This window comes from Adelges cooleyi, unplaced genomic scaffold (assembly GCF_023614345.1).
Source record: "Adelges cooleyi isolate 19-005CV unplaced genomic scaffold, UGA_ACOO_1.1 ACOO_flye_CR_arks_rails_tigmint_CR_PRNA_519, whole genome shotgun sequence".
Lineage (NCBI taxonomy): Eukaryota > Metazoa > Arthropoda > Insecta > Hemiptera > Adelgidae > Adelges > Adelges cooleyi.
This window is the reverse complement of record NW_026096208.1, coordinates 348,062-372,060: the sequence shown is the minus strand read 5'-3', so window position 1 is coordinate 372,060 and position 23,999 is coordinate 348,062. Positions and strand designations below refer to the sequence as shown.

The 23,999-nt window shown below is 34.6% G+C and overlaps 2 protein-coding genes across 7 annotated transcripts; one reads left to right on the top strand and one right to left on the bottom strand.

The window, feature by feature from the left end:
* The first annotated feature begins 1,779 nt into the window (after positions 1-1,779).
* On the top strand, positions 1,780-22,757 carry LOC126842443 (uncharacterized protein C05D11.1-like). Of its 2 annotated transcripts, XM_050579458.1 has the most exons (19): positions 1,780-2,327; positions 9,160-9,300; positions 9,376-9,396; positions 9,673-9,773; positions 9,867-10,076; positions 12,007-12,129; positions 12,235-12,389; positions 13,365-13,464; positions 14,334-14,609; positions 15,298-15,552; positions 15,888-16,061; positions 16,148-16,384; positions 16,463-16,643; positions 18,238-18,490; positions 18,564-18,750; positions 19,390-19,533; positions 19,627-19,787; positions 19,958-20,110; positions 20,815-22,757. In XM_050579458.1, the coding sequence occupies exons 1-19, from the start codon at positions 2,126-2,128 to the stop codon at positions 20,873-20,875; spliced, it is 3,135 nt and encodes a 1,044-aa protein (XP_050435415.1). In that variant the 5' UTR covers positions 1,780-2,125; the 3' UTR covers positions 20,876-22,757. The 2 variants fall into 2 exon arrangements, with proteins under 2 accessions (XP_050435415.1, XP_050435416.1); XM_050579459.1 differs by lacking the exon at positions 9,376-9,396 and having other exon boundaries at positions 20,815-22,755.
* On the bottom strand, positions 20,893-23,530 carry LOC126842444 (uncharacterized). 5 transcript variants are annotated; one of them, XM_050579464.1, is made up of 4 exons: positions 23,418-23,530; positions 22,034-22,189; positions 21,605-21,947; positions 20,893-21,441 (listed from the first exon to the last, which is right to left on the bottom strand). In XM_050579464.1, coding segments are annotated over exons 2-4 (576 nt in total). In that variant the 5' UTR covers positions 22,036-22,189; positions 23,418-23,530; the 3' UTR covers positions 20,893-21,210. The 5 variants fall into 5 exon arrangements, with proteins under 5 accessions (XP_050435421.1, XP_050435417.1, XP_050435419.1 ...); XM_050579460.1 differs by having other exon boundaries at positions 22,102-22,189; positions 23,418-23,524; XM_050579462.1 differs by having other exon boundaries at positions 22,102-22,189; positions 23,434-23,521.
* Positions 23,531-23,999: the final 469 nt, after the last annotated feature.

Sequence of the window (23,999 nt, the reverse complement as noted above, 5' to 3'; positions counted from 1 at the left end):
AGCATGTTAATATAATATTTTGCATGATTTTAAATAAAAATGTTAAATTTCATACACGGAACAAGTGTGATTTTTTTTTTTTAATAAATAAATATAAACTTTCTATTTTAAAAGTATTGATTAGAACAAAGGCCCAATTTAAAATTAAACATTTAAAACTCTATAAATTAAAACAAACCAATTAAATAGTAACAAAATTAGACGAAATTATAGTTTTTGTTTTTAAAAAAAAAAAAAGAATATAACTAGAAAAATAGTTTTGTTGTGTTCAAAATTGGGTGTATTTTTGAACTTGATCGAATGGGATTAGTGATCTAATACGTCCATCATCGATCATCTATTAGATTAAGTATAAAACATAGTGTTTTTGAATTCGATTACTATATTAGGTTGCTCATTTAGTAGACTAATAACATACAAGTTGAGCTGTTATTCGGTTTTTCCTTATCACAACTCGTAGTGTTAAAAATCATAACACAATTATTTCTAATTTTTTTCTTTTTTTTGTTATAATTTGTTATTTTATTTATTCTTTTGTGCGAATTTAACTGAACTTTTGTTCAATGATTTATATAATTGTCTATATTGTGTATTATATAACTGTTACTATCGCATTGTATTTATATTGGACACTGTCCGAAAAATTAAATAAATTCAATTGAACTGAATTGAACAGTTCCTGTAGACTTGCGGTCTTCTAAAATGTCGACGTGATCCAATTTAAAAGGGGACGCCGCTCCGCCTATTTTTTAGGAGTAAAGTATAGGCAATTTTTTTACAAAATCTTAACTTAAAGGTTATACTGTGGTGTGTACAATATTATTAGTTCATTAATTAGGGCACTCTTTTATGGCGGTTAAATTATTTGTTTTTATGAGTATTATGGTAGACACATAATTTGGGTTTATTAAGTTTTTTTTTGTTTATATTAAATTATAAAAAACAACAGCTTGGAACCGGCTGTATGAATATTATGAAAATTATTTTTTTCCCCTACACTTTTATGTATATTGGACAAAATTGGCATATTGGCTACACTGTCAGATCAAACTTTCAAGTTTTAGTGTTATTACTGTGATTAGCTCTTGTTCAGCAATCATGTGAGTATATAGTCGGAGCAAAAAAAAAAAAAAATATTAAAGGCAAGTATTATTCTTTACATTGAAATTTAATTTTAAAAAAACATTTATCTTCTAAGTATTAGAAAATATAGAGAAATATGTACCTACGAGTATGGCGGAAAAAAAATATTATCGAAAGTATATTTGAAGTTTTCCAAGAAAATAATTAGTGTCTTATACACACGGGACGATTCAAACGTGTACACCGTATCCGGGTTTTGTTAAATATTGTTTCGACAAACATCCGGTGTGTGCATTTTGCAAAAAAAGATAAATCAAACGTCGAACAAACAATTAAATTCAACAAAACCGGCTGATAATAAAAGTGACTGCCGCTCGTTCCTCCCCCCCCCCCCCCGGCCGGATATACTTATTAAATTTATCGTATTTGTCGTTTTTCTTCTTTCCGGACCCTAGCCGTGGCCGTACTTAATATCGTTATCATCAACAGCAAGAGCCGTTTGTCGAGGGAAAATTAATTTAACGCGGGCGCACCGCCGTCGTTTTGGCCGTAATTTAATTTGCGCGGATGACGCACGCACGGGGAGACGTCGCCCGGCCGCGGCGCCCGGCTACGCTCCCGGCGGTGCCGCGGTGCCGCACAGGCGCGCATGGCGCGATCTGGCGCGACCGACTCGCCGACGGCCGCCGTACACTTCCTAACGGCCGTTCACTCCTGATAGTACCGGCAGTTTAGGCGCACACACGTTTCGACGCGTTCCCCTCACTGGTCTTCGGTACGTCTCGTCGTTTCCAAACTTACTTGTACTCATACTTACTCACCCGTTTACTCACCCGTTCACTCACTCACTCACTCGCTCACACCCGTTTTGTCACCGTTCGACACTCGTCCCTCGTCGTTATCTCGCGCCGCGTTTTCTCACGACCTTCGCCTTCCTCACTTTGGATTTTTTGAATTTATTTTGTTTTTGTCCATAACATTTTTTTTTTTTTTTTAACTTGCCACCACCGGTCTCTCTCTCTCTCTCTCTCTCTCTGAAAACATGTCCGCTTCCGACGTTCAATTGGAATCCTGTCCGGTCGACGTGGCCATCAACGAGATGCACGGCAACAAATTCGCCCTGATCAACTGCTCGCTGCTGGAGAACACCATACCGGTGTACAAGTACAAGTGCAAGCGCACCGGCATCACCATAGTCATCGGCGACATCGAAGGGCCCGTCGTCAACGGATACTTCACTCTGGGTAAATTTTGATAATAATAATAATAATACGTTAACACGTATGCTTGTTTACTACGCTCGTCGTGCCTACGCCGTGGCTGTTTCGATAATAATTCGGACGATTGAGGATTTTTGTTTTTGTCGGCGACACGAGAGAGAACGCGTCGGTTATTGCTTGCATAGTTGGTGGACGGATGAAAAATGTACGACGAGGAAAACGTTTGAAACAGTCGTGTGATAAGAATGTTTTTCATAGGATTTGTACAAAAAAAATTTGAATAAGTCTCGTGTTTTTCGAGGTTTTTAATCTAAGCGCAGAGCCGAGAGCGTATTGCTTTTAATCGTGTATTAATATTGTGCTTACGATAACTATTTTTATTCGCTAGATTGAAAGGCTTTTTTTTTTTCTTCAATTTTATTACAAGCCAAACGATTTGCAATTGTATGGGAAAAGTTAAAATAGTATAGTTTAAATTTAAAGTACAACATACTAACAGAAAATGGGAGAAATAGTTGTGCACATTTGTTTTGATGTATTTTTCGTTGTGTAGCAAGTCCAACGTGTAATCTAAAATCAGGAAATCAAGTTAATTAAACCATTTGTTATCGCTTTTTTTTAATGTACTCGTTGAATCTACGAAATTGTTCTGCCGTAAAACAAAATTGGCAATTTTTTTCCACCGATTCGGTTGGGTGTCAGTAACCGGTTTCCTAATACCAATATTGACAGTCTAATCCGTTACCCGAAACCGGTTGATCCATTCTGGCAGGTTCTCGGCCTTTTGTTTTCAGCTACTGAACCGGTTACGATTGCTATAACTGGTTCGGCTACTGAACCGGTTACAATTCCGTTACCGGTTTGAATCGGTTCCAGTGAAACCGGTTTCAATCAATCCGGTTTCCCATTGTACCTTATACAAAATAGAAATTTAATTAATTAACTACAATTGCAAACACAATTGCAATGTTAACTTCTTATTACACAAACTAGAATAACATAACACATTTTTTTTTAAATTTCAAAACCTCAATTGAACAATTGTTGTAGCCGATCTGTCAGTTGTTAGTTGTTGTCTTTTCATTTTGCCCGTAAGCTTCCTTAGCTTCGGGGTTTAAACCGGTTTCACAGTCAAGGAAATTTAGGTTAAACCGGTTCAAAATTTCCTAATAAAATCAATTTTAAAATTATTTTGTAAAAAAAAAATAACTGCACTTATTTTGGTGACGTTTGCTTTTTGTTTATAGCGTTTAATTAGATAGAAAATTTGTTTTAGTTTTAACTTCCAATGTACATACTTTATTTTGTTAAAAATCAATCGAGGGTGGATTAAAATTTTCTTTTTTTTACATTTAGATTTTCTAATTTTTATAAACATTTGTTACTTGATGAGTAAAATTTAATTAACTTAAACATTAATGAAAATTGTGTGCCGTTAGAATATATATGTTTGACTAACGATGCATACAGAACAAAAATAAAGAAAATTTGAATTAAAATTTTCTACGGCCATTAAAATTGTAATTTTTTATATTTTATTTGACAAACTTCTTAATGAAAAAAAAAAATTGAAAATTGATTTATAACTATTTTTATTGATTTTAAGTAGATGAGTTGTAGTTTTGTATATTGTATTGTCTTTATTTTAGGAATGTGATTATTTTCAGCGACTCAAACCGATTTAATGCTACCGGTTTCGATGTAAACCGGTTTTTAAATATCTTTTGTTTTATTGACACAGTTAAAAAAGATATATTTTATTAACTCAAGGGGTACAGATTAATGATACTGGTTTCATTTATGGAGGACCATTCTTATGAGTATGAGTTAGAACTTAAAACCGGTTCCAACAATACAATTTGACATAACTAAAAAGCAACCCAAAAATGGGATTATCAGACTAACTTTAAATTTAAACCCGTAAAAAAATTCTTTATAGCAAGAAAAAAACAATGGTCTGTTTGTTAATAAAATAAGAAGTCATATGTAGGGTGACAAACCGAATACATTTTTTCCCGTGTTAACGTTGTTTGCTATTCGGTTATTTTTTAAATTTTAAAACACCGGTTAAAGCTATTCCCACGTTATCGTGATAGTTGAAACCAGACTTTAGATCAACAAAACCGGTTTATTCTATAATTTTTTATTTTTTCATTATTTTATAGGTAGCATACTATTTTATATAAAGAATAATAATTTTAAAAAAATACTAAAGACAGGTAAGCAACACAAGATTTGTGAAGTTTCCATTTGAGCAAAATTGCATTAGAACAACATTAAACCGTATTATATATTTTCTTCGTTATGGTTTTTTTAAAAAAAAAATAATAGGAATTATAACTCATAACTCTGATGTAAGTATGTATCTATGTATCTAGACTTGTTTATAATAATTGTTAATTCAAAATTTATTAATTTATCATGCTAACAAATCCTGTGCTTTAAAATACATGTTCCGGTTTGAGCGGCAGTTGCGGTTACACGAGACCGGTATTTTTTATTTTCCAGGTTTCAGACCTCGTTTTTAAATGATAATGTGAAAACTAATAAATTATAAATGAAACAAATTAAAAACTAAAACTCAATCGTGGTCATGTATATTGCTTTTTATCCAAAAAAAAATACTAAATGTTTGTTTTACTCTATTCGGACACGTAGAACCGGTTAGTTGATCCGATCTTACCGGCTGAACACAGCAAATAGGTTCATGAGATCTAGTCTTCTTTGTCTTCTTAGGTAAACCGACCAGTATTGATCCTAGGCATTGGAATTGCTATGTTCTTTTGAAATTTCGGTTGTTGACGTAAAGAGTTGGATATAATCTCGTGTTGTCTTGTCTTGCTACAATCATGTATTCCGTTTTGCCCTCACTCAAGTCCAATTTTCAGTGCAGCTTTTTCCAGTCGACATGACAAAGATCTTAATCCATCTTGTGATTCATCCTTGGAATTTAACTCTTTCTTGAGGTGTAATTTTCATCTCTCTTATTACTTTCTCTGTCACTATTTTGAATAAGATTGACTTTGACAAACGTTTCTAAAATGTTTATCTCAACCAGTTGTATTAGCTTGTCCTGGAAATAGAACACCCTCATGATAGTATTGTTTAGGCTCTCTGTGTATGCTATCATTTTTATCTACTTGGACAAATCACCGCTGTCTTCCATTCTTCTGGCATTTTCTTTCTTTTCACATCTCAGTATGTTGCTGACTTCCCTTTGGCGAGTTCTAAACCTTGTCAACGTTACTTCATTACTGGTGTCAGTCAACATTGTCTTGTCTTGCTAGTTTTTTCTCCTTTGTGCGGCTTCTTCACTTATATCTTATCGAATCACAGTTTTGCCTTTGATATGTTTTCCCCTAGTGTTCCTTCGTTGATGCTTCACTTATACATTCCCAAAGCAAAATCAATTAGTTTAGTACCATTATCATTTGTGTTGACATGTAGACTATATGTTTTCCAATTGTCGCTTTGTATCATTCTTCATGTCCTATTTTTGCATTGAAGTCACCCAGTAATTACCATTTCAAAATTGTCTGTTTTTAAGGTTAAAATTGAGATTCTAGGATTTATATAACCGTAAAACCGGTACGAATTAGACCACCCTATGCAGGACCTTAAAATTTAGTAGTGTTATTAATTTTAAATTGTTGGTTAAACCGGTTTTTAGTTTCCTTTTAACTCGTACAAATGGACCAGTTCAAATCGTCTACAAAGGTGTAAAAAAAAAAAAACTGTATTGTACCATTTTTAGCAATACAATTAAATACATGTATTTTTATAAAAGTTTTTTCTTTATCGTTAAAAATTTGAAGAAAAAAATGTTTATTAAAACCTACAAATTTGTTGTAATTAGTTATTTGTAATGAAATACTTGTTTTCTTTTGTGGGAAAAACATTACATCATCAATAACTATTATGACATTATCCAATCGATTGTCTCTTATCAGCTGAATTTGTTATCAATAATCTGTTATCAGTTATCAAGATATTATTGATTTCCTTCCTCCATCTCCTCCTCTCCGTTTTTAAAATTACAAAAAAATTAAATCAATCTTTTGCCTAATGGAAATTCATGAATATGTCTTATGTTCAGCTTATTTTCTGTCTCTTGACGGTAACTCTTATAACTGTCTCTTTATTACTTGGAAGCCGAGTCGCTTGTCTTATAAGTTATCAAGAGATTATACATTTTCCCTTATTACCATCCCTATTAAATTGCTCTACTCTATATTCTACTTGCAATCCAAGCATAACCGGTTTTCTATCTCTTTTCAAAGCCGCTTCATTAGTCATTACAACTAACCATGCATTATCTCTTATCGCCCTCGCTATCACACGTTCTTATCTCTTATCACTTCTCCTTTTTATAAATATATCAAGTGAATTTATCAAAACGTTTTTATATTTCATTGAGTTTGCAAGAGTTCACATAATTTTTTGCAACTTCCCTACTCACCTTCTCGTTTAACTTTTTTCAGTAACGTCTTTCATCTTTAATTTATCTTTAACTTTTACTTACTTGCTTTCGCTTAATCTATTACTATTATTCTTTGCTGAGACACTACATACTCTAATGGAATTTCTTTGTGAAACAATTTTAATAAACGATAGCATGGATTACCAAAAAGCTGTCTTACACCATTGTGTTTAACAATTCTTGAAGATACTTTGGATGTGTCTCATTGGTTAGGAGGTTAGGTTAAAATGTCCAAGCACAGACATTTTTAAAATTATATTTTTAAACAAATTACATACATTTAATAATGTACATTTTTAATGTCAATTAATACGATAAAAAAAATATCAATATTTTTATACATTTTTTTATTATTTATTTATCTGATTTATGTAATGACTTAAAACAATTTTTTAGTTGACACTTATACCGAGACTTGTTTAATGGCAGACTTATTATGTTTTATTAATAAATTCGTCTATACTAATAGTATAATAATACAAATTCAATTATATATTATACATAATAATATATAATACTATTATTATAATAAACATCTTTTCTTATCAATTTATAACAATTTTTCTTTTTTTATTCGTTGAGCATATTAAAAAGTAGTTACCCGCCTTATAAAAAGTATTCTTCCAATAAATATCTCTAATTAATGGATTAAAAAAAAATCAGCTAACATTTCAATTATCAAATTTCCGGTTATTAGACATTAATGGCGTTAATTGAGAACACACACTCAAAACTAAGATATGGTCATGTACTCATTAAGAAATTAAATAAAAATACTTTTACGATTGTTGTTAAGATTGACCGCATTGACTGGGCGAAGGTTATAATTGATTAGGAAAATTTGAACTTATTAATATTGTATGTTTTGATAAATAAAAAAAATGTTCATTATTCATAAAAAAACTTCTTAATTATGTTTAAAAAATATAAATAAAATGTAAAATTTCACTTTTTGGTCGTATAGTAATTTTTTTATGATCTTTATGCTCATTCAGCCTTTTTGTAAATATCTCTGAATATATTTATCATATAATCAATAAACACTGTTGAAATGCAACTGAGTACAAAACTTGTAATAATTTATGTCTTCTCGAAGACTTTTTTTTTTAATTACATAATTGTTTTTTGGTTTACACTAGTAAAAAAAAAAAACTGATTTTTTAAAACTTAAAAATTACTAAAATTTTAAAATTAAATTAATAAAGTTCTTTGACACAGTTGAAGTCTTAGTCTATTGAAATTTTTTTAAAAATGCCTTCTTCCACAATTTTGAGAAAAGTTGTATTGAAAAAGAAAGGGTTTATTTTTTTAATTTGAAATTCATATTATTAACGCTTGTTTTTTATCCATATCACACTTAGTCAAAATTTAAAGGTTAATCCTTGTACTTTGTCTCAAACCGGGGCAAAATTCTGAAAATTAAATTAGTCAGCCATCTCATTGCGAGAGATCCCTGTGTTTCATGCATACGTGTAGACATGTGGTGTGTGATGTTAAAAATGTTTAATGTGCAATGAGTATAATAACTACTACTTAAAAAAAGTAATTTTCGGTAATTAATAAAAGTAAATGTCCTTCTTTTCAACGAGAAACGTATTATATTTCATGAATGTATTTTATGGCACCTACCTGTTTTTAATTTTGTCTGAACATTTCATGCGATTCATCAGATAGTTTATAACAACGCTCAGTGTTAATGAGAAGTGATGAGAGATAAAGAAGTTTCATAAGGGATAAGGAGGCTCGTATAACATTAATTAAAACTTTTAATTTTACTTAAAGTCTCAAATATATTTTTTTTAACGGTAGGATTTTTAAAAAAGTAAAGACAAATAACTGAAAAAAGAACTAACATAAGGAAAATATTGACAAATGTAACTATATGCCGCTTATTCCGGGTCTAAGTGCAACTGTGAATGCACTTCAGTGTCCAAAATAAATTTCGTTTCTCTAAATAAATTAACTTCCATAAACGATCTCGGTATTGCTATTTTGTTTCATGTTTTACTTGCAAATAGAAATATTAAAACATTCCTCTTGTGAACCTAACTTAGCAATTTAGATCCTTATACAATTCGACAGTTGACAGAGTTTAATTTATAGCTTTTACAAAATCGTTTTCAGCGTGTGGCTAAGTGGGGGAAGTGATGTGTAGTGGAAATGGTAACTGATAACGTTATCAGCTGATATGAGATAAAAGAATCAGCTGATAAGAGAATTAATGATAACAAAAATTAGCTGATTAGTGATGATCAATGGGGGAGTTTTATTCGAGGGAAAGTGTAAATTTGTATTTTTTTTTTTTTTTTATAATGTGGTTTGCATCTGAGTTATGTTCAAAAACTGAAAACCACGTACTACTTTTCTTATCTTTAGCTACCGAAGCGCACGACGACGACGGACTTCCGCACACATTGGAACACTTGATCTTTCTTGGATCCGAAGACTATCCGTTTAAAGGCGTATTAGATTTGGTCGCCAATCGTTGTCTCGCGTCCGGCACGAACGCTTGGACAGGTATTATATATATAAAAAAATATGTTCAAAATTCTTATCGCTTTTTTTTTTTTTTTTTACTTGTGTTTTTCTAAGACGTCGTACGCTCTAGGACAGGTATTATAAAAAAAAAATTGCATTTAAAATTTTGAACAGCGAGAACCAAAACAGTATCGTACCGCAAATACTCGACCCCTCAGCAGCTCACCTAACACTTAACTTGACCTAATCCTACCTGACCTACCGATAGCACGCTGAAGGCCACCCCCCCCCCCCTACAATTGGTCTTTTTGATTCTCGCTATTTTAAATTATAATGGTATATTTTTTTCAAAAAAAAATCATGTATTGTTAATTGTTATTGAATTATTGTGATGGTGTTTTTTCCCCTAAGACGTTGATCACACTTGTTACACCGTCACCACGGCCGGAAGTGAAGGATTTCTGTCGTTGCTTCCGATCTATCTCGATCACATTTTGTATCCGACATTAAAAGTATTTATATTTTGGTCTTCGATTCGATTCAGTCGACTCAAGGGCTTGCATGCATAATTATCATGTTGTTTTTTTTCGATTGCTATCACTTAGGACGCCGCGTTCGTCACGGAAGTGCACCACGTGACGTCCGAAGGCAAAGACGGCGGTGTGGTCTATTGCGAAATGCAGGGAAGAGAAAATTCCGGAGAGAGCATTATCAATTATGATCTGCTCAACCGCTTGTATCCTGGCGAATGCGGTTATAAATCTGCGACCGGAGGCATTATGAAGAACCTAAGGGAATCGACTACCAATGAAAAAGTACGGTTTACAAGTACCACCAATACTTTTGATAGGGCTGGCGGCATTTGTCGGTGGCTGGCAGATAATCACCCCACCTCTAAGGGTTAGGTCTAGCAAGTAAATTTGTTAATTAAACCGCGTCCAAATCGAACGATTACGATGTAAGAATCTTGTCTAGAAATTATGCATTCATTCCGAGACTAGTTTTGAATTGAGCAAATCAAGTACCTAGGATGAAAAAAATATGTCTAAAATGGTGTTTTTTTGCAACTGGAAGCGATTTGGAAAAAAAAAATGAATAAATGTACTTTTGAAGAAGAAGAATATTCCTTCTTCTTCTTTGTTGCCAACCTTGTCCTAAACTACCACTTGACACCATCTTACATCATCCTATCATACACCAGTAGTCCTCATATCATTCTCAATCGCATTCTAGCCATCTGTTTTTTTTTGGTCTTCCACTTTCTGTATGTCCTTTGTAGCTTCATACATTACAACAGAAAATAGGCGAGGGCATTAAGCAGAACTCTGGTGCTCACCTACTCCAACTCTAAAACCTTCATACATATATCCTCTGTCAAAATAATATAAGATTTCGGAACCCCCTTTCTTTCGTTAACCCCAGTACAAAACCACTCTCGGTACTCTGTCATAAGTCTTCTCTAAATCTATTAAATAGGGGTTTCTTCTTCTCTCTATACTTTACTACAAGCTGTCTCACGCAAAACACCGGTTCCATCGACGATTTCCCTAGCATAGACCCAAATTGGTTTTTAGATATTGATGTGTCTCACTTCTAATACTCTTTTCTGTAGTACTTTCCTAAATCTTATCCATATTCGTCAATTTTATTCCTCTATAATTTCGACATTCTTGTATAGTATCTCCATTGCCTTTAAATAAAGTCACTTCAAAACTCTTACGAAAATAACACTGAACTCTTATAGCTTAAATATATTCTTGGCTTGTAGACATTTTTTTAGGGGGGGGGGGAGAGCTTAACCCCTGTTAAAATAATTTTTATTTTAAATTTAATTGGTAAACTAAGGTCTTTAATAAAAAATGATAACCTACCTAGTAATCTGTGTAAGAACCTAACTTGTAACCAAATGTAACCTAACCTACCTAACCTAGCCTTATCAATCTAACCGTACCGTACCTTTCTAAACAGAATTTAAACTAAATCCAGCTAACTCTTTTTGACTTTTTGGCTTCGGTCCAAATCCAACTTGTTATCTAATCCAAATCTAACCTAAATGAACCTAACAATAACCTAATTTTTTCATTTGACGCTTTTAGGCAATTTGCTCGTTGCAAAAACATATTCAAATGCTAATAACGACGAACAATAATTTTCTAATGAATAATCGATGAACAAATAAGATTAAATAGAAGACGATTTTTAATTTATCTCTGTATCTAGATAAAAAAAAAAATAAATATTGCCAGTAATTCTGCCGCTAGCCCTAGTAGTACTTGTTAACTATGAAATATATACAGGGTGTTCCAAAAATAATGGTGGGGTTTCAAACAGCTGTAGGTAGTTGTGAAGTATTGGCCCTACAGCGCTCTGGCAGGGCTTGAATAAAAGAGAGAACCAATACTTTACAACCTACAGCCGTTTGTAACCCCACCATTATTTTTGAGACACCCTGTACTAATAATTAATAGTACAAAAGAGGCGTCTAGTTTCGAAAACCGGGTAAAAGCAATTTTTGAATATGTTCACTAACGACAAAGAATTTCTTCGGATGGGCGATTTTCGTACCAACCAAGACACAGTTTGAGTTGGTTATAATCTTTTTTTGGACGTTCAATAAGACAGTTTTTACGTACCGTGCAATACAGTGTGGTCACTTAGCCGGTTTTCAAATTAGACGCCTCAAATAAATGTTTTTTTTTTCTTTCTACTAACGTGTTCTGTGTTATCTAAATTCAATCGTCGCAGGTACGCCAATACCATCACGCTTTTTACCGTCCCGAAAACCTATTGCTGTTGATAACTGGAAAAATCGAACACTCCGCTTTGTTCACCGCCCTCGAACCGACCATCATGAAAATTTTGTCCAAGGTATTGTCCGAGACTTCTTGGTCGCATTTTAAAATATTTTTTCCTCTTTTCTCACAAATCGACGTTACGATTTTTAATTGATAAAAAAATTCAAAAATTCAAAAGGGCAACCGAGGAGATTACGTTAGACCGTGGCAGACCCCCGTGGAACCGATTGAGGACTCGTACAACTTCGCTAATGTCTTTCCGTGTGATGAAGAGACAAATGGGTTGATAAACGTCGGATACCGAGGACCGGACGGTGCGGATTTCATGTATAAGTGAGTGCCACTGTTGATTTCTTAAAGCACTCCGGCTAAGCGGTGCTGTACAAAAGAACCGCAGAAGAGAAACTATGTAATTCTTACACGGGCTCTCTCGGGAAGAGATAAAATCATGTCAGACATCTTGATAAATCAACAGTGTAGCCGCGAACCACGGAGAAATGTTAAAGAACGAAATATTTGCGTTCTGGCATCACTGCCTATTTCTCAATATGTCTGATCCTGAGATTCAAGAACGGCGACAGATTTTTTATCGGATTCCCACCGTCGAAAGAGGTACCCTCGTCATAGTTTACCACACTTTTGATAAGGGTATTATCAAAACCTGTCGCCGTTTTTGTGTAGAGCACTTTGATAATGATTTGGGTTTCTTTTGTAACATGGACATGTTTTTGGCATGGGGGCTATCTACGACTTGCTCGTCTTCCAGTCTATGGTCTTGAAAACCACACTGGCAAACCAAGCTCGTTTCATCTATCTCCATTCTTCTTAATCTTAGTATTACACTCTCAACTACATGGGGTCGGCCCAGACTTACACTTCCACAGAACTCGATCTTCTACCCCGGCTATCCTCATATTACTGCCTCTGCCTCATGTCTCTTCGTGACATGACCGAACCATCTCAACCTATTCTCTCCCGTTTCCCCCACAATTGCAGCAACTCCCAGACTCTCCATCACGTGGATCTCTTCTTCTTATTTCCAATCTAATCTGATCTTCTCATCTTGCACGTTAGCATTGTCAATGGCCTTTTCCCTGTCCGTTGTAATACAGCTGACAACGGTTCCTGATAAATGAAGGGATGATGAGTAGGATAATGTAGATAGAGGGGAGAGGATGTAGTGAAATAAACATAAACTCCAGCAGATAGTGGGGATGGTCCAAAAACATGTCCATGATTCGTCGTTTTACCATTAAGCGGAGATAATGTAATAACTTTTTTTTTTTGTTTTTTTTTTGTCTGCTCAAGGTATTTAGCTTGCGAATTGCTTTTAAAGTATCTCACGGACACGCCGATTTCTCCGTTGCGCAAAGAGTTTGTCGAGATAGCCGATCCGTATTGCAGCCGAGTAAGTGGTGTATATTATTGTTATGCGATAAAAATTGTTGTAATTTTAAACAATGGACCAAGTCGATGACCAGACTGGAACAAAAAAATATATATAGGTACTCATTGAATTATTACTTGTTGATGTTTGTGACAGAAGAAAGACTGAACTTTTGAAATTAGCTTAATTTGTTTTGTGATAAAATATAATTACAGTATATGATTTAAATCTTTAGTAAATAATTGATGAACAGCCTGGCCTATAGGGTTATTGAAATTTTCATTTTTGTTTTCAATCCGTCAAAGTATCAAATGATTTTGGATTTATTTAGAGCTGCTACTCGTGTAAATCGGGCCAGAGGAAAAAAATGTCAGTGTCTTCAGAATAAATAAAAAAAATAAAAATCAACATTAGAAAACACCAATACCAATACTTTCTTCTCGCCTGATTTTGGGGTCCCCGATTTCGAATTCGGCATTAGTTTTCAACTTAACCTTACGCTTATGGATGGGAAGGGGAGGGTGATTTAGATTTATATACCATAGACCATAGTATACTGAATCTTAAGTTTCTAAGCCAATAACGGCCAACAAAAATCCATATTTTTTAGTGTATTTTTGAATTTTCTCATAAGAAAAAAAGCGAATTTACTATTTATTTATCTATAAGCTTTAAGTACAAGTTCTTTAGCGCCTACAGCGGGTTTAGATAAACGCTACAGTTGACCTTCAGTTTCCAATTTTCAGCTCCAATGTCCTGTGAATAGAGTCTAAATAATTAAAAAAAAAAATAATTGTTTTATTTTATTTTATTTTTTAACAAACTTTTATCAAAACACTGTTGAACAACCTGTTTAATTTATTTGCTATCCTTGTGTTTGTTTCGAACAGGTCGGTTTCAGCATGACGGCCCATATGAGCCCGGCCATCGTGATCGAGTTCGAAAACGTACCCGTGACCAAAATAGACGCTTGGACCATTCCGGTGAAATTGGAAGAAGTGTTAAACAAACTGGCGTCGGACGAGGAATACTTTGACGTGGACAGACTCAGGGTTTTCATCGATAGGTACAAGCTGGCGTTGTTGACCACTTTGGAGAATTCGCCCCACGACATGCTCGCCATGTTGATCATCGGAGACTTTTTGTACGGAAACACTCCGGCCGACGTACGTTGAACACATTATTTACAATCTCCACTAAATTATTATCATTGAATTTTATTATTAATTAAAACACACACACAAGTGTTGCTATTACACACATGAACCGATTCCCTCCGGAGCTAAGTACAGGATAGACATATATAGTTGACCGTAAGCCCATCCGTCTACGATGAATGACGCAAACATCATGACTTGGAGTCCGTTAAATTGAAAATGTTCAGTTACATGTACAACTTTTTATATTTTCTGATCTCATTTGTATACAATAAAAACAACACAAGTCAAATATATATTTTATAATATTTATTTAACCATCAGCTATGATCTTACCACTGATCTTACAAATAATTGCTTGAATGTGTAAAAATGCAAAACAAGTTAAACTTCTGTAGAGGTGATGTGTAATATATGAACATAACTGCATAAACTTAAAAAGTTAAATACATTTTTTTTTTAATGAGCTATTCATTTATTTTATTATGTAAACATTTTTAAAATAAGACAAATCTTATTTGGACTGCTAAATTTATTGTAATGGGCTGAAAAAACACTACCTGTTAGGTTAGAGAACAAACTAAAATCGGTTGCCGTTCTTGTGGTGTTGTAGCACCGCTTATCCGTATAATATTTTTTCGCTGTCAACGCTATCGAATGATCAATAATTGTTGTGGTTTTTTTAATTGTCTCTTAGTTGGAGGAAAGGTTGAACAGAATCCGCCTTTTGAAGCAGCTATACAAAGAAGACATTTTGTTCTGGATCGAAATACTGGAGACTTACTTCATCGACAACAAGCGGGTGGTCGCCCGGGGATCGCCTTCGAACAAGAGACGTAACGATTTGGCCGCCGAAGAACACAACAGAATCGCCCAACGCAAGGCCATGTTAGGCGAAGAGGGTCTCAAGACCAAAGCCATCGAGCTGTTGAACGCCAAAAACGAATGCGAGGCAATAATTGTTAATCGTTTTAATAGACCTAGCTTGCCCCTCCTGAATCGAATTTCAGTAATGAATAATAATAATAACAGTAGCTACTGAGAAACTTGCTACCGTTATCCATTTTGTCTACTTTCAATTGATTTTCGAACAACTTTGTACACGGTTTTCATTGTTCCTCTTCCAGACTAGTTGTGCTTTGTACAAAATGATTGCTAACAAATTTGAATTAATTCCAAATTCATTACCAAACGCAAGGGGTTAATTTCAAAAATAATTTGCACAAATTTGAAATAAGCCATCTCAAAGTTGAGTAATAATCGTATCTTTTTTCATGAATTTTACAGAGAGTGCCGCCAAAGGCATTGTTGACTTCCGTTAAAATCCCAAACATTAATTCGATAAAATTCTTTTCGTACGACACGTACTCGACCAATTCGACGTTACAACACCCGTCGTTCCTGACAACCGACGTTCCGCTCTACGTAGAAGCCGATCACGTTAAAAGCAACTTTGTATACGTGAGTGTCGATGCAAAATCTGAATTGTCAACTATTAATTAAACATATATACTAATTAATTGGATGTGTTGGTTTTGGATTTACAGATGTACACGTTCATAAACACCAAGGACTTGCCGTTGAACCTCCGCATGTATCTGCCGTTGATAGTCGATTTGATTACGGAAAGCACGGTCGTGCGCAACGGCGTGCAAGTCCATTACACCGATATCATCGCCGAACTGGAAAAAGATCTGGTCAATTGGAAATCCGAAGTGGGGCTCGGATCACCGTCCTGGTTTTTGTGCGGAACCTATTCTTCGGTGTTTACGTTGTTTTTGCAAGTACGTGAAACGACGATAATGTATAATAACCCAATTTTTTATTAATTAATTTATTTGTTTTTGATTTGATGTATCCAGTTGGAACCGGAAAAGTACGAGAGAGGCGTTAGATGGCTCAACGACTTTTTGTACAACACTAAAATAACAAAGGAAAAGTTTTCGGTCAGCGTATCGAAAATCGCCAACGAAGTGTCCAGTTTCCGTAGACACGGCGATCACATGTTGAAAGACTTATTGAGAAACATGATGTACAACAAAGGTGAGACGTCGAACAAAAAAAAAAAAAACTTAAATGATAGCCCGATAAAAGAAATTATTTTAAATTACATTTTTTATTTTTCTGTGCATTTAATCATTTTTTTTTTTTTTATATTATTATTATTTGCTAGTACTCGAAATGAAATATTTCCAAAAACAATTAACCCGCTTAGACTAAGAAGAATTAAATGGCTAAACGCCACACGTTTTAGAAATCTTAAAAAGTTTGGTAAACTTTGTGGGTTTGCCGGATTATATCAATTTAACACAAAATTATAAAAAAAAATGTCTGCTGTAGAAAAATTATAGGTAAAATGGTTTAAATTAAGATGTTGCAAAATAGTTAAAGCACAGCTTTATTTCTAATTGAAACAAATTTCTTATTACCGTTTTAAATAATAAAGTTATTTGAAATAATTTATTTCTTTTAACGGTTCAAATAGTATTAAATTGTTATATTTTATTTTTGTTAAATAACGGCTTTTTTTTTATAATTATAATGGGTAAAATATTATCACTCATAAAACTGGTCATTTTAATACAAATTCAAATAACCAAAGATTATTTAAATATATAAAAATTATTTATAAATATAATATATATAAATTAATTATATAATAATAATTTTAATTTTTTTATTTTACAATACGGGCGTTAGCCCAAAATACAAAAATTTAACAGATTAACATTTAACAAAAAACTTAGTACTATTTATGTTTACAAAAAAAAATATATAGCATGCAATAATATTTCACAAAATAAAGATTAAAAAAAGAAGTACATAATTGATATCTGAATAGAAAAATAATTTATTAGATTGGCTAAATGAGAACATATTTACAGAATTTACCAGGATAGTAAGAAATCAGGATTACTGTTGGCAATGCACATTAAACGAATCGGGGGGGGGGAATGAAGATAATAGTTAATAGAAGTGGAAGGAATGAAAAAAGGAGCAGTGTATCGAGTATGTCGAGCAGGAAAGTTAACTTTGAGAGCAAGACAGCGGAATCTATCTCTCCAGATATAATTTTTAAAAGGAAGATGTTTATTTGCGAAGACATGTCTTCGGTCAGATAAGGTGGAGAGTTGTAAAAGATCTTGAATGGGAGTTAAGTCGTGGGGAGAATGTGGAATTTTTAAGATAAATGCCGCAAAACGTAGAAATTTACGTTGGACTCTTTCAAGCATGACAGAATCAGTTGAGGTATAAGGGTCTCATAAAACAGAACCATATTCAAGAATAGGACGAACTAAAGAGCAATAAAGACTTTTTAAGGGTTTTAAAAGATGAAACTCGTGAGCGACTCTTTGGATAAAGCCTAGGGTTTTCAGAGCCTAGGGTTTTTTATATAATATAATATAAATGAATTATATATTATATAAAAATTATTTAGTCTAACCGAACAGACATTTTATATTTAAATTAAATTAAAAAAAAAAAGATGTTTTAATGAGTTATAAGAAAATATATATAATTTTAACTGATCATTTTTTTGTGTCGACAAATGCGCGACGGTTAGAGTATGACATAATATGCAAAAGATATACTTGATGATTTCTAATTTCTCACGCTTGATTAACGTTGCCGACAGAGAACAACCACTACGCTTGCAGCACGCTTAGACAGCAGACGTTTTTGGCCGGCTTGCAGGAGAAAATCGAAACCGAAGAAGGATGGTTGTCGGTGACCGAAGATTTGTCTGCCCTGAAATTGGCACTGGCCAATCCGGACAACATCAAGTTGCACATCTCAGCCAATTTGAACCGTCTTTGCGAAATCAAACCGAGGGCGTCGGCCATGTTGAAGCGGATAATTCCTTCGGAAGCCACGCCGACCAAACAGCAGTACGGCGACGACGCAACGATGTTATCCAAACAAAGCATTTTATTTATCTATGAAAATCTAAACATTTCACAGGTTTGACACTGTCGACGATTACAAGTACACGTTGCCCGTAGCCCAGTGCGTCAACCGGGCTTGCATCGTTGGCATGGGTTCCATCGAGTCGAGCTTCTTCGTTCAGATCACCGACTGCATCAACGACTTCAATCATCCCGACCTGCCCGCTCTTTTGGTGTTTTTGCAATACTTCACTCAGTTAGAGGTACGCAACGATAAAACATTATGGGAAATACAAAGCCGGCGTCTGTTTAACATTAATATTTAATCATATCGGTTAAGTCGGCGGTAGTAAGTTACTATTAAAAAACAAAAATGGTTACTTGAAGTACGTTGCTTCAAATTCAAGTCTTTTGATATTTCATCTATGAAAAAAATAAAACTGTCTTTCTCTCTTCCCCACATTCCGGAACGCCGTCGAGCTACTCATGAGACATGTTCATGATCCAATTTTTCCAGGTTATTAGTCAATAATGTTCATTGGATCTTGTGTCTCTTGTCGGCCAATTTTCTTATATATCGTCTCCCATCGGTTATCTCCAAGGTGTTGGACTGTGTAATCATTCAAATAATTAAATCTTCTTCGTCTTCGCTTTACACGCCCAACCACGTGGGGTAGGCTACCCTAGTCCTACGTCTCCATAGAGTTCAATCGCCCCGGCTATCCTCATATCACTGTCTATTCGGTCTTCTTCTTCCTCTCTTTTCCTCTTGATAACAACTCTCATTGTCTCAACCTATTCTCTCTCTCTCTCTCTCACTACTAGACTCCCCATCATGTCCGTCTTAGCATCTCATTCTCCGTTCAGTGTATTTAAAATACAATACCGATTATTTATTTCAGGGTCCGATGTGGCGAAAGGTGCGCGGATTGGGTTACGCCTATTCGTACAGCATTTCTCCGAAGATTCACGAAGGAAAGATTTACTTGTACTTTTACCGAGCCGTCAACATACCCGCCGCCTACAAGGCCACCAGGACCATTTTGGTAACGTTGGTTTTGTGTTTATTTTTAAATAGAGGGAACTCGCCAATGACTTGACCGAGGATTGTTGTTTTTTTTTTGCGTGTGTTCCCCCAGGAAGAGCACGTGTTGACAAACGCCCCGTGGGACATGGCCCTGTTCGAATCAGCCAAGTGCGCCACCACGTTCGAAATCATCGACCGCGAATCGACCGTGGGCGATTTGATTTCCCAATCGGTGTTGCACCACTTCCGGGACATGTCGCAGAACTACAACCAGTATGGGAAACGCATAATATTTCATCTGTGCAGGGTGTACAGGAACGATGGGGTTTCAAACGGCCGTGGGGGTTCCAATGACTGCCGTTTGAAACCCCGCCGTTCTTCTCCCTGTCGTGTTTTGTTTTGAAACACCCTGTACATTCCGAGTTGTTGTGTCGTTTCCGCAGGGACCTCGTGAAGAAAATCGCCAGTGTCACCATCCGCGAATTGCCGAAAATCGGTAGGAAATACGTGATGCCTTTGTTCGATCCCAAAGTGACCGTAACCGCTATGGTGTGTCAGCCATCGAAAATCGACGACGTGGCCGCCGAGTTCAAAGAGTACGTACACAATATAATGAGTGTAATATTATTATTATCTTCATCTTCTACAGCTCCCTTCGGCACGGCCGATAAAACAACGAGATGACCCATTCGGGACCTGCACAGCACGGCTGTATCTTCACTCTCATCTAGTTTTAATTCTAGTGCACTCTTTGCCCGTTGATAGTGCCTGCCCATACTTATTTTAAGATCTCACAACACCTGTGCTCGGTTGGAAGGATAATACAAAGTTCATTAAGATCCGAGAACAAGAAGAGTGAGCGTTGTGGATATTGTGAAGGGCCAGGCAATTATAATTAACCCCATTTCCTTCTAATGAAGGGCGCAGAATACATAGGAGTTAGAGCTGGCACAAGATTATGGCCGAACCTATGGGGAGGGTTCTGCTAATTGTTTTCTATGTAAAACCAAGGCAAGTGAGGATAAACAAGTGGGACAGACAAATTTGAGCCATTCGTTTAAACTGACATACATTTTGAATAACTTCATGAAAAGTACAGTGAAACATACTTTATGTTGTTTTAAATAAGTTTTTGCAACCAAAAAAAAATAAAAACTGTACTATTTGAGATTTTATTTCTATCAATCCTTTTTTAAAAATTTACTCACTATTGCCAATAATAATTTCCTAAACCCGACATATGTTTGATACGGCCAAACTAATTAAAAGATTATTGTAATGTTTTCCCCTATTATTTCAGGATGGGCATTCCAGTGAAGGTGTACCAAAATCTGGACGAGAGTTTTCTCAGCGATGCTTAAAAAAAAAAAAAAGTCACTTAATCGGTTGAAACGTTAATTTTTAATTCCATTTTTATTCGCTTTCAAAAATATTTCTCGCTCGTTTCGAGTTTAGCCAATTAGTTCCATTTTTTTTTATTAGCTTTTAAAATTTTTTTGAGCTGTTATAGCTTATCTCGATCAACGTACGCGACATTAGGTTGTTTTATCTTGAAATAATACAATTTATCTTGAATCATATATATATATATATATATATAACATGTGTAAAATATTCAAACAAAATTCTCATCGTTTCGATTAAAATAAATCACAATTAAATATATCAGTTGAAAATAATTAAATAACTAGCAACGTTAGTTTTGAGAGGTTTCGTCCGGGTTGGCACGAACCGATATTCGGTCCAACTCCAACGAAGAAAGACCGGACTGTTTGAACGTGTCGTACACTCCGCCGGCCACTTGAATGCCGAACGCAGTGATGTTTTCTACGTTCAACGTGGGTCCGTCGTCTAGCGGCTTGCCCCGATAGTAAGGCTTGAATTTCTTCAGCGGCAGTTCCACAGTGTTTTCCGTGTCCAACGTCACCTGGTGTGGTAGTAATAAGTCGTTTAAAGAATAATTATTTCTAATTTGTTTTTTTTTTTGTGTATATTTCATAATGTGTAACATATATAATATATATATATATATATATTATTATTATTTTGTATTATACTGTATACGTATGTATGTGATTATCGACAAAAACCTGGAATTGTTGTTCGAACGACGGGTGCGGCTCGTTGTTTTCGTTGTTGTGCCGCAGTACGATTTTGTAACGGGTAGCGTTGCCCTTCGGCCGGCACACGAAATGTATGTAATCGTATCCGTTGAGATTTAATTGCTGTCTCGTCGTGCGCACTCCGCAAAAGCCGGCGCCGTTTGGTTGCGGGTTTACCAACGTGAACAGAATGGCCGACTGCGCTTTGCTGGTCTTGTACACGTCAAACGACGCTTTCGATTTGCCTTCGGCTCTTACCGTGTCCGACAGTTCCGACCAGTCTTTGGACAGATCCCGAACGTTACCGAAATCGAACAGCGTCAAACTCTTCCTGGGTTTTTGTTTATTTATTAAAAAAAAAAAAAAATCAATCAATCAGAATACAATCATTTGATTAATATAATGTAATTTTTTTACATTAAACATATTCCGAGTTTACATACGAGCTTTTTTCGCTAGTCGGTACGTCTTCTGGGTAAACTTACGTCGGTTTTTCTATCGTAGTCGACAAATGAGAAAGTCGGATGCCCATCGTAACCAGTAGTATCGCCAACAGTGTTCTGGTCATATTCGCTTAAACAAAAACAAACTACTTTGAAACATCCGGGCAATGAAAAATCGTAGGTACCAAGTTAAGTTTATAAGATACGGCACCGACAAAGTGTATACCAGTTTTTTTCCCGTTTGTAATATATATTTAAATTTACCACGAGTGTTCGACAAAGCACTGACCAATTAATAGAATTTAATAAGGACGTGCCACCAACGTAGTATAAAATATATTATAATAAAAAGCCGTTTAATATTAATCGCATAACCATTGACACATTGTAATATTGTCATTTCTCATAATATGTTACCGTGATTTTAATGTACCATTAAGGTTATTTTCTGGCTATGTGATAACTTTTACGTTATTTATTTGAAACAATAGTTTAAAAGTCTTAATCGTATGAAAATAATATATGTTATACTAATGTTAATTCGTATACGTACAAAAGAATTTAATCGGTGAGTTACTTTTTCCCAAAACTATAATATTATTATATAAACATTTATTAATTTAAGTTAGACAAAATATGTTAGTTTTACCATTATGTGTCAGACACACATTATATGATAACAAACAAATTAGTCATTAGCAATCGGTTAGATTAGTTTTAATAATATCATTAATTATCTTTAGAATAGAAAAATGTTTTAAGATTTAACGATTTGTCACGACGTACAGTCGTATTTAGAATTAAGATGATAATTTCTCATTATATTATAAAAAAAAAAATTAATTCATATTATACCATTAACGTTTGATTATTGTAAGATTAAAAATAAAATTTACTTTCAACTGAACAAAAAAGTTCTATTTAATCACGAGAGCCATTTGATTATTATTATTGGCATATTATAATGTTCAATCATACACGAATAATTGTTCCGATCCTTGTTCCCGTTCCGTGTTCCATTTTCTGTCACACCGACTGACGGTAAATGAAATTGCTTAATTTTTATTCTTGTCATTACCTATTTTCTTATAATATTAAAAAAAAACCACCAGATCGTTAGTACGAGCATGTACCGAGAGCAATGTAGGTAAGTGTGTACGTACGAGACGGGTTTAGCTTGGAATTCTCGACACATAGCGTACGACAGTATTTTATCACGATAGCGTTTTAAGTAGAGTGGTTTGTTTAGTTTTGTTCTAGGCCATCGGATCGGACAGGGATAACGATAAAAAAAAGGTTATTATAGTTTTCAATGTCAAAATATATTTTTGTAAGTAGTATATAGTAATAAACGTTACCTCGAGTGTCACTTACTGAACAATTTATGTATTTGTAGATATTTAACATTAAATAATGTACATATTTTTTTTTTAAAAAGTCACCATGTAATAATAGTGCAGCTCGGATGCATTTGTGCATGATAAGTGATAATTGCAGCTGTTATCACTCCAATATTGCGCTATCAACAGCTGTAGCGACTGCCGTCTCTTTGCGCCATAGATAACGAAAAACCACGACCACACAAACACAGGTATGCTGGCAACTCGCGATAGCCGACAAAATGGCCGCCGGTTTTCACGGGCGATACCGGCGACCATGTTGTTAAAAATGGACAACACGAGCTTGCCGACATACCTGTTCGTTTTTATCACACTTTCCGCCGAAATTTCACAACAATCGACAGTTTATGGTGAATTTGATTTTTTCAGTTTTCCATAACAAAACGGTTTGAATTTTTGCAAGCTGTCTTACCATCACTGAATGCAAGCTCTACATGCGAATACCTAATGTAGTAAGTAAAAAAAAAAAAACTCTAGATTTTAGACATTGTAAAGTCATCGGTGTTGAGTCATCGATATTGAAAAACCAAAATCCAAATT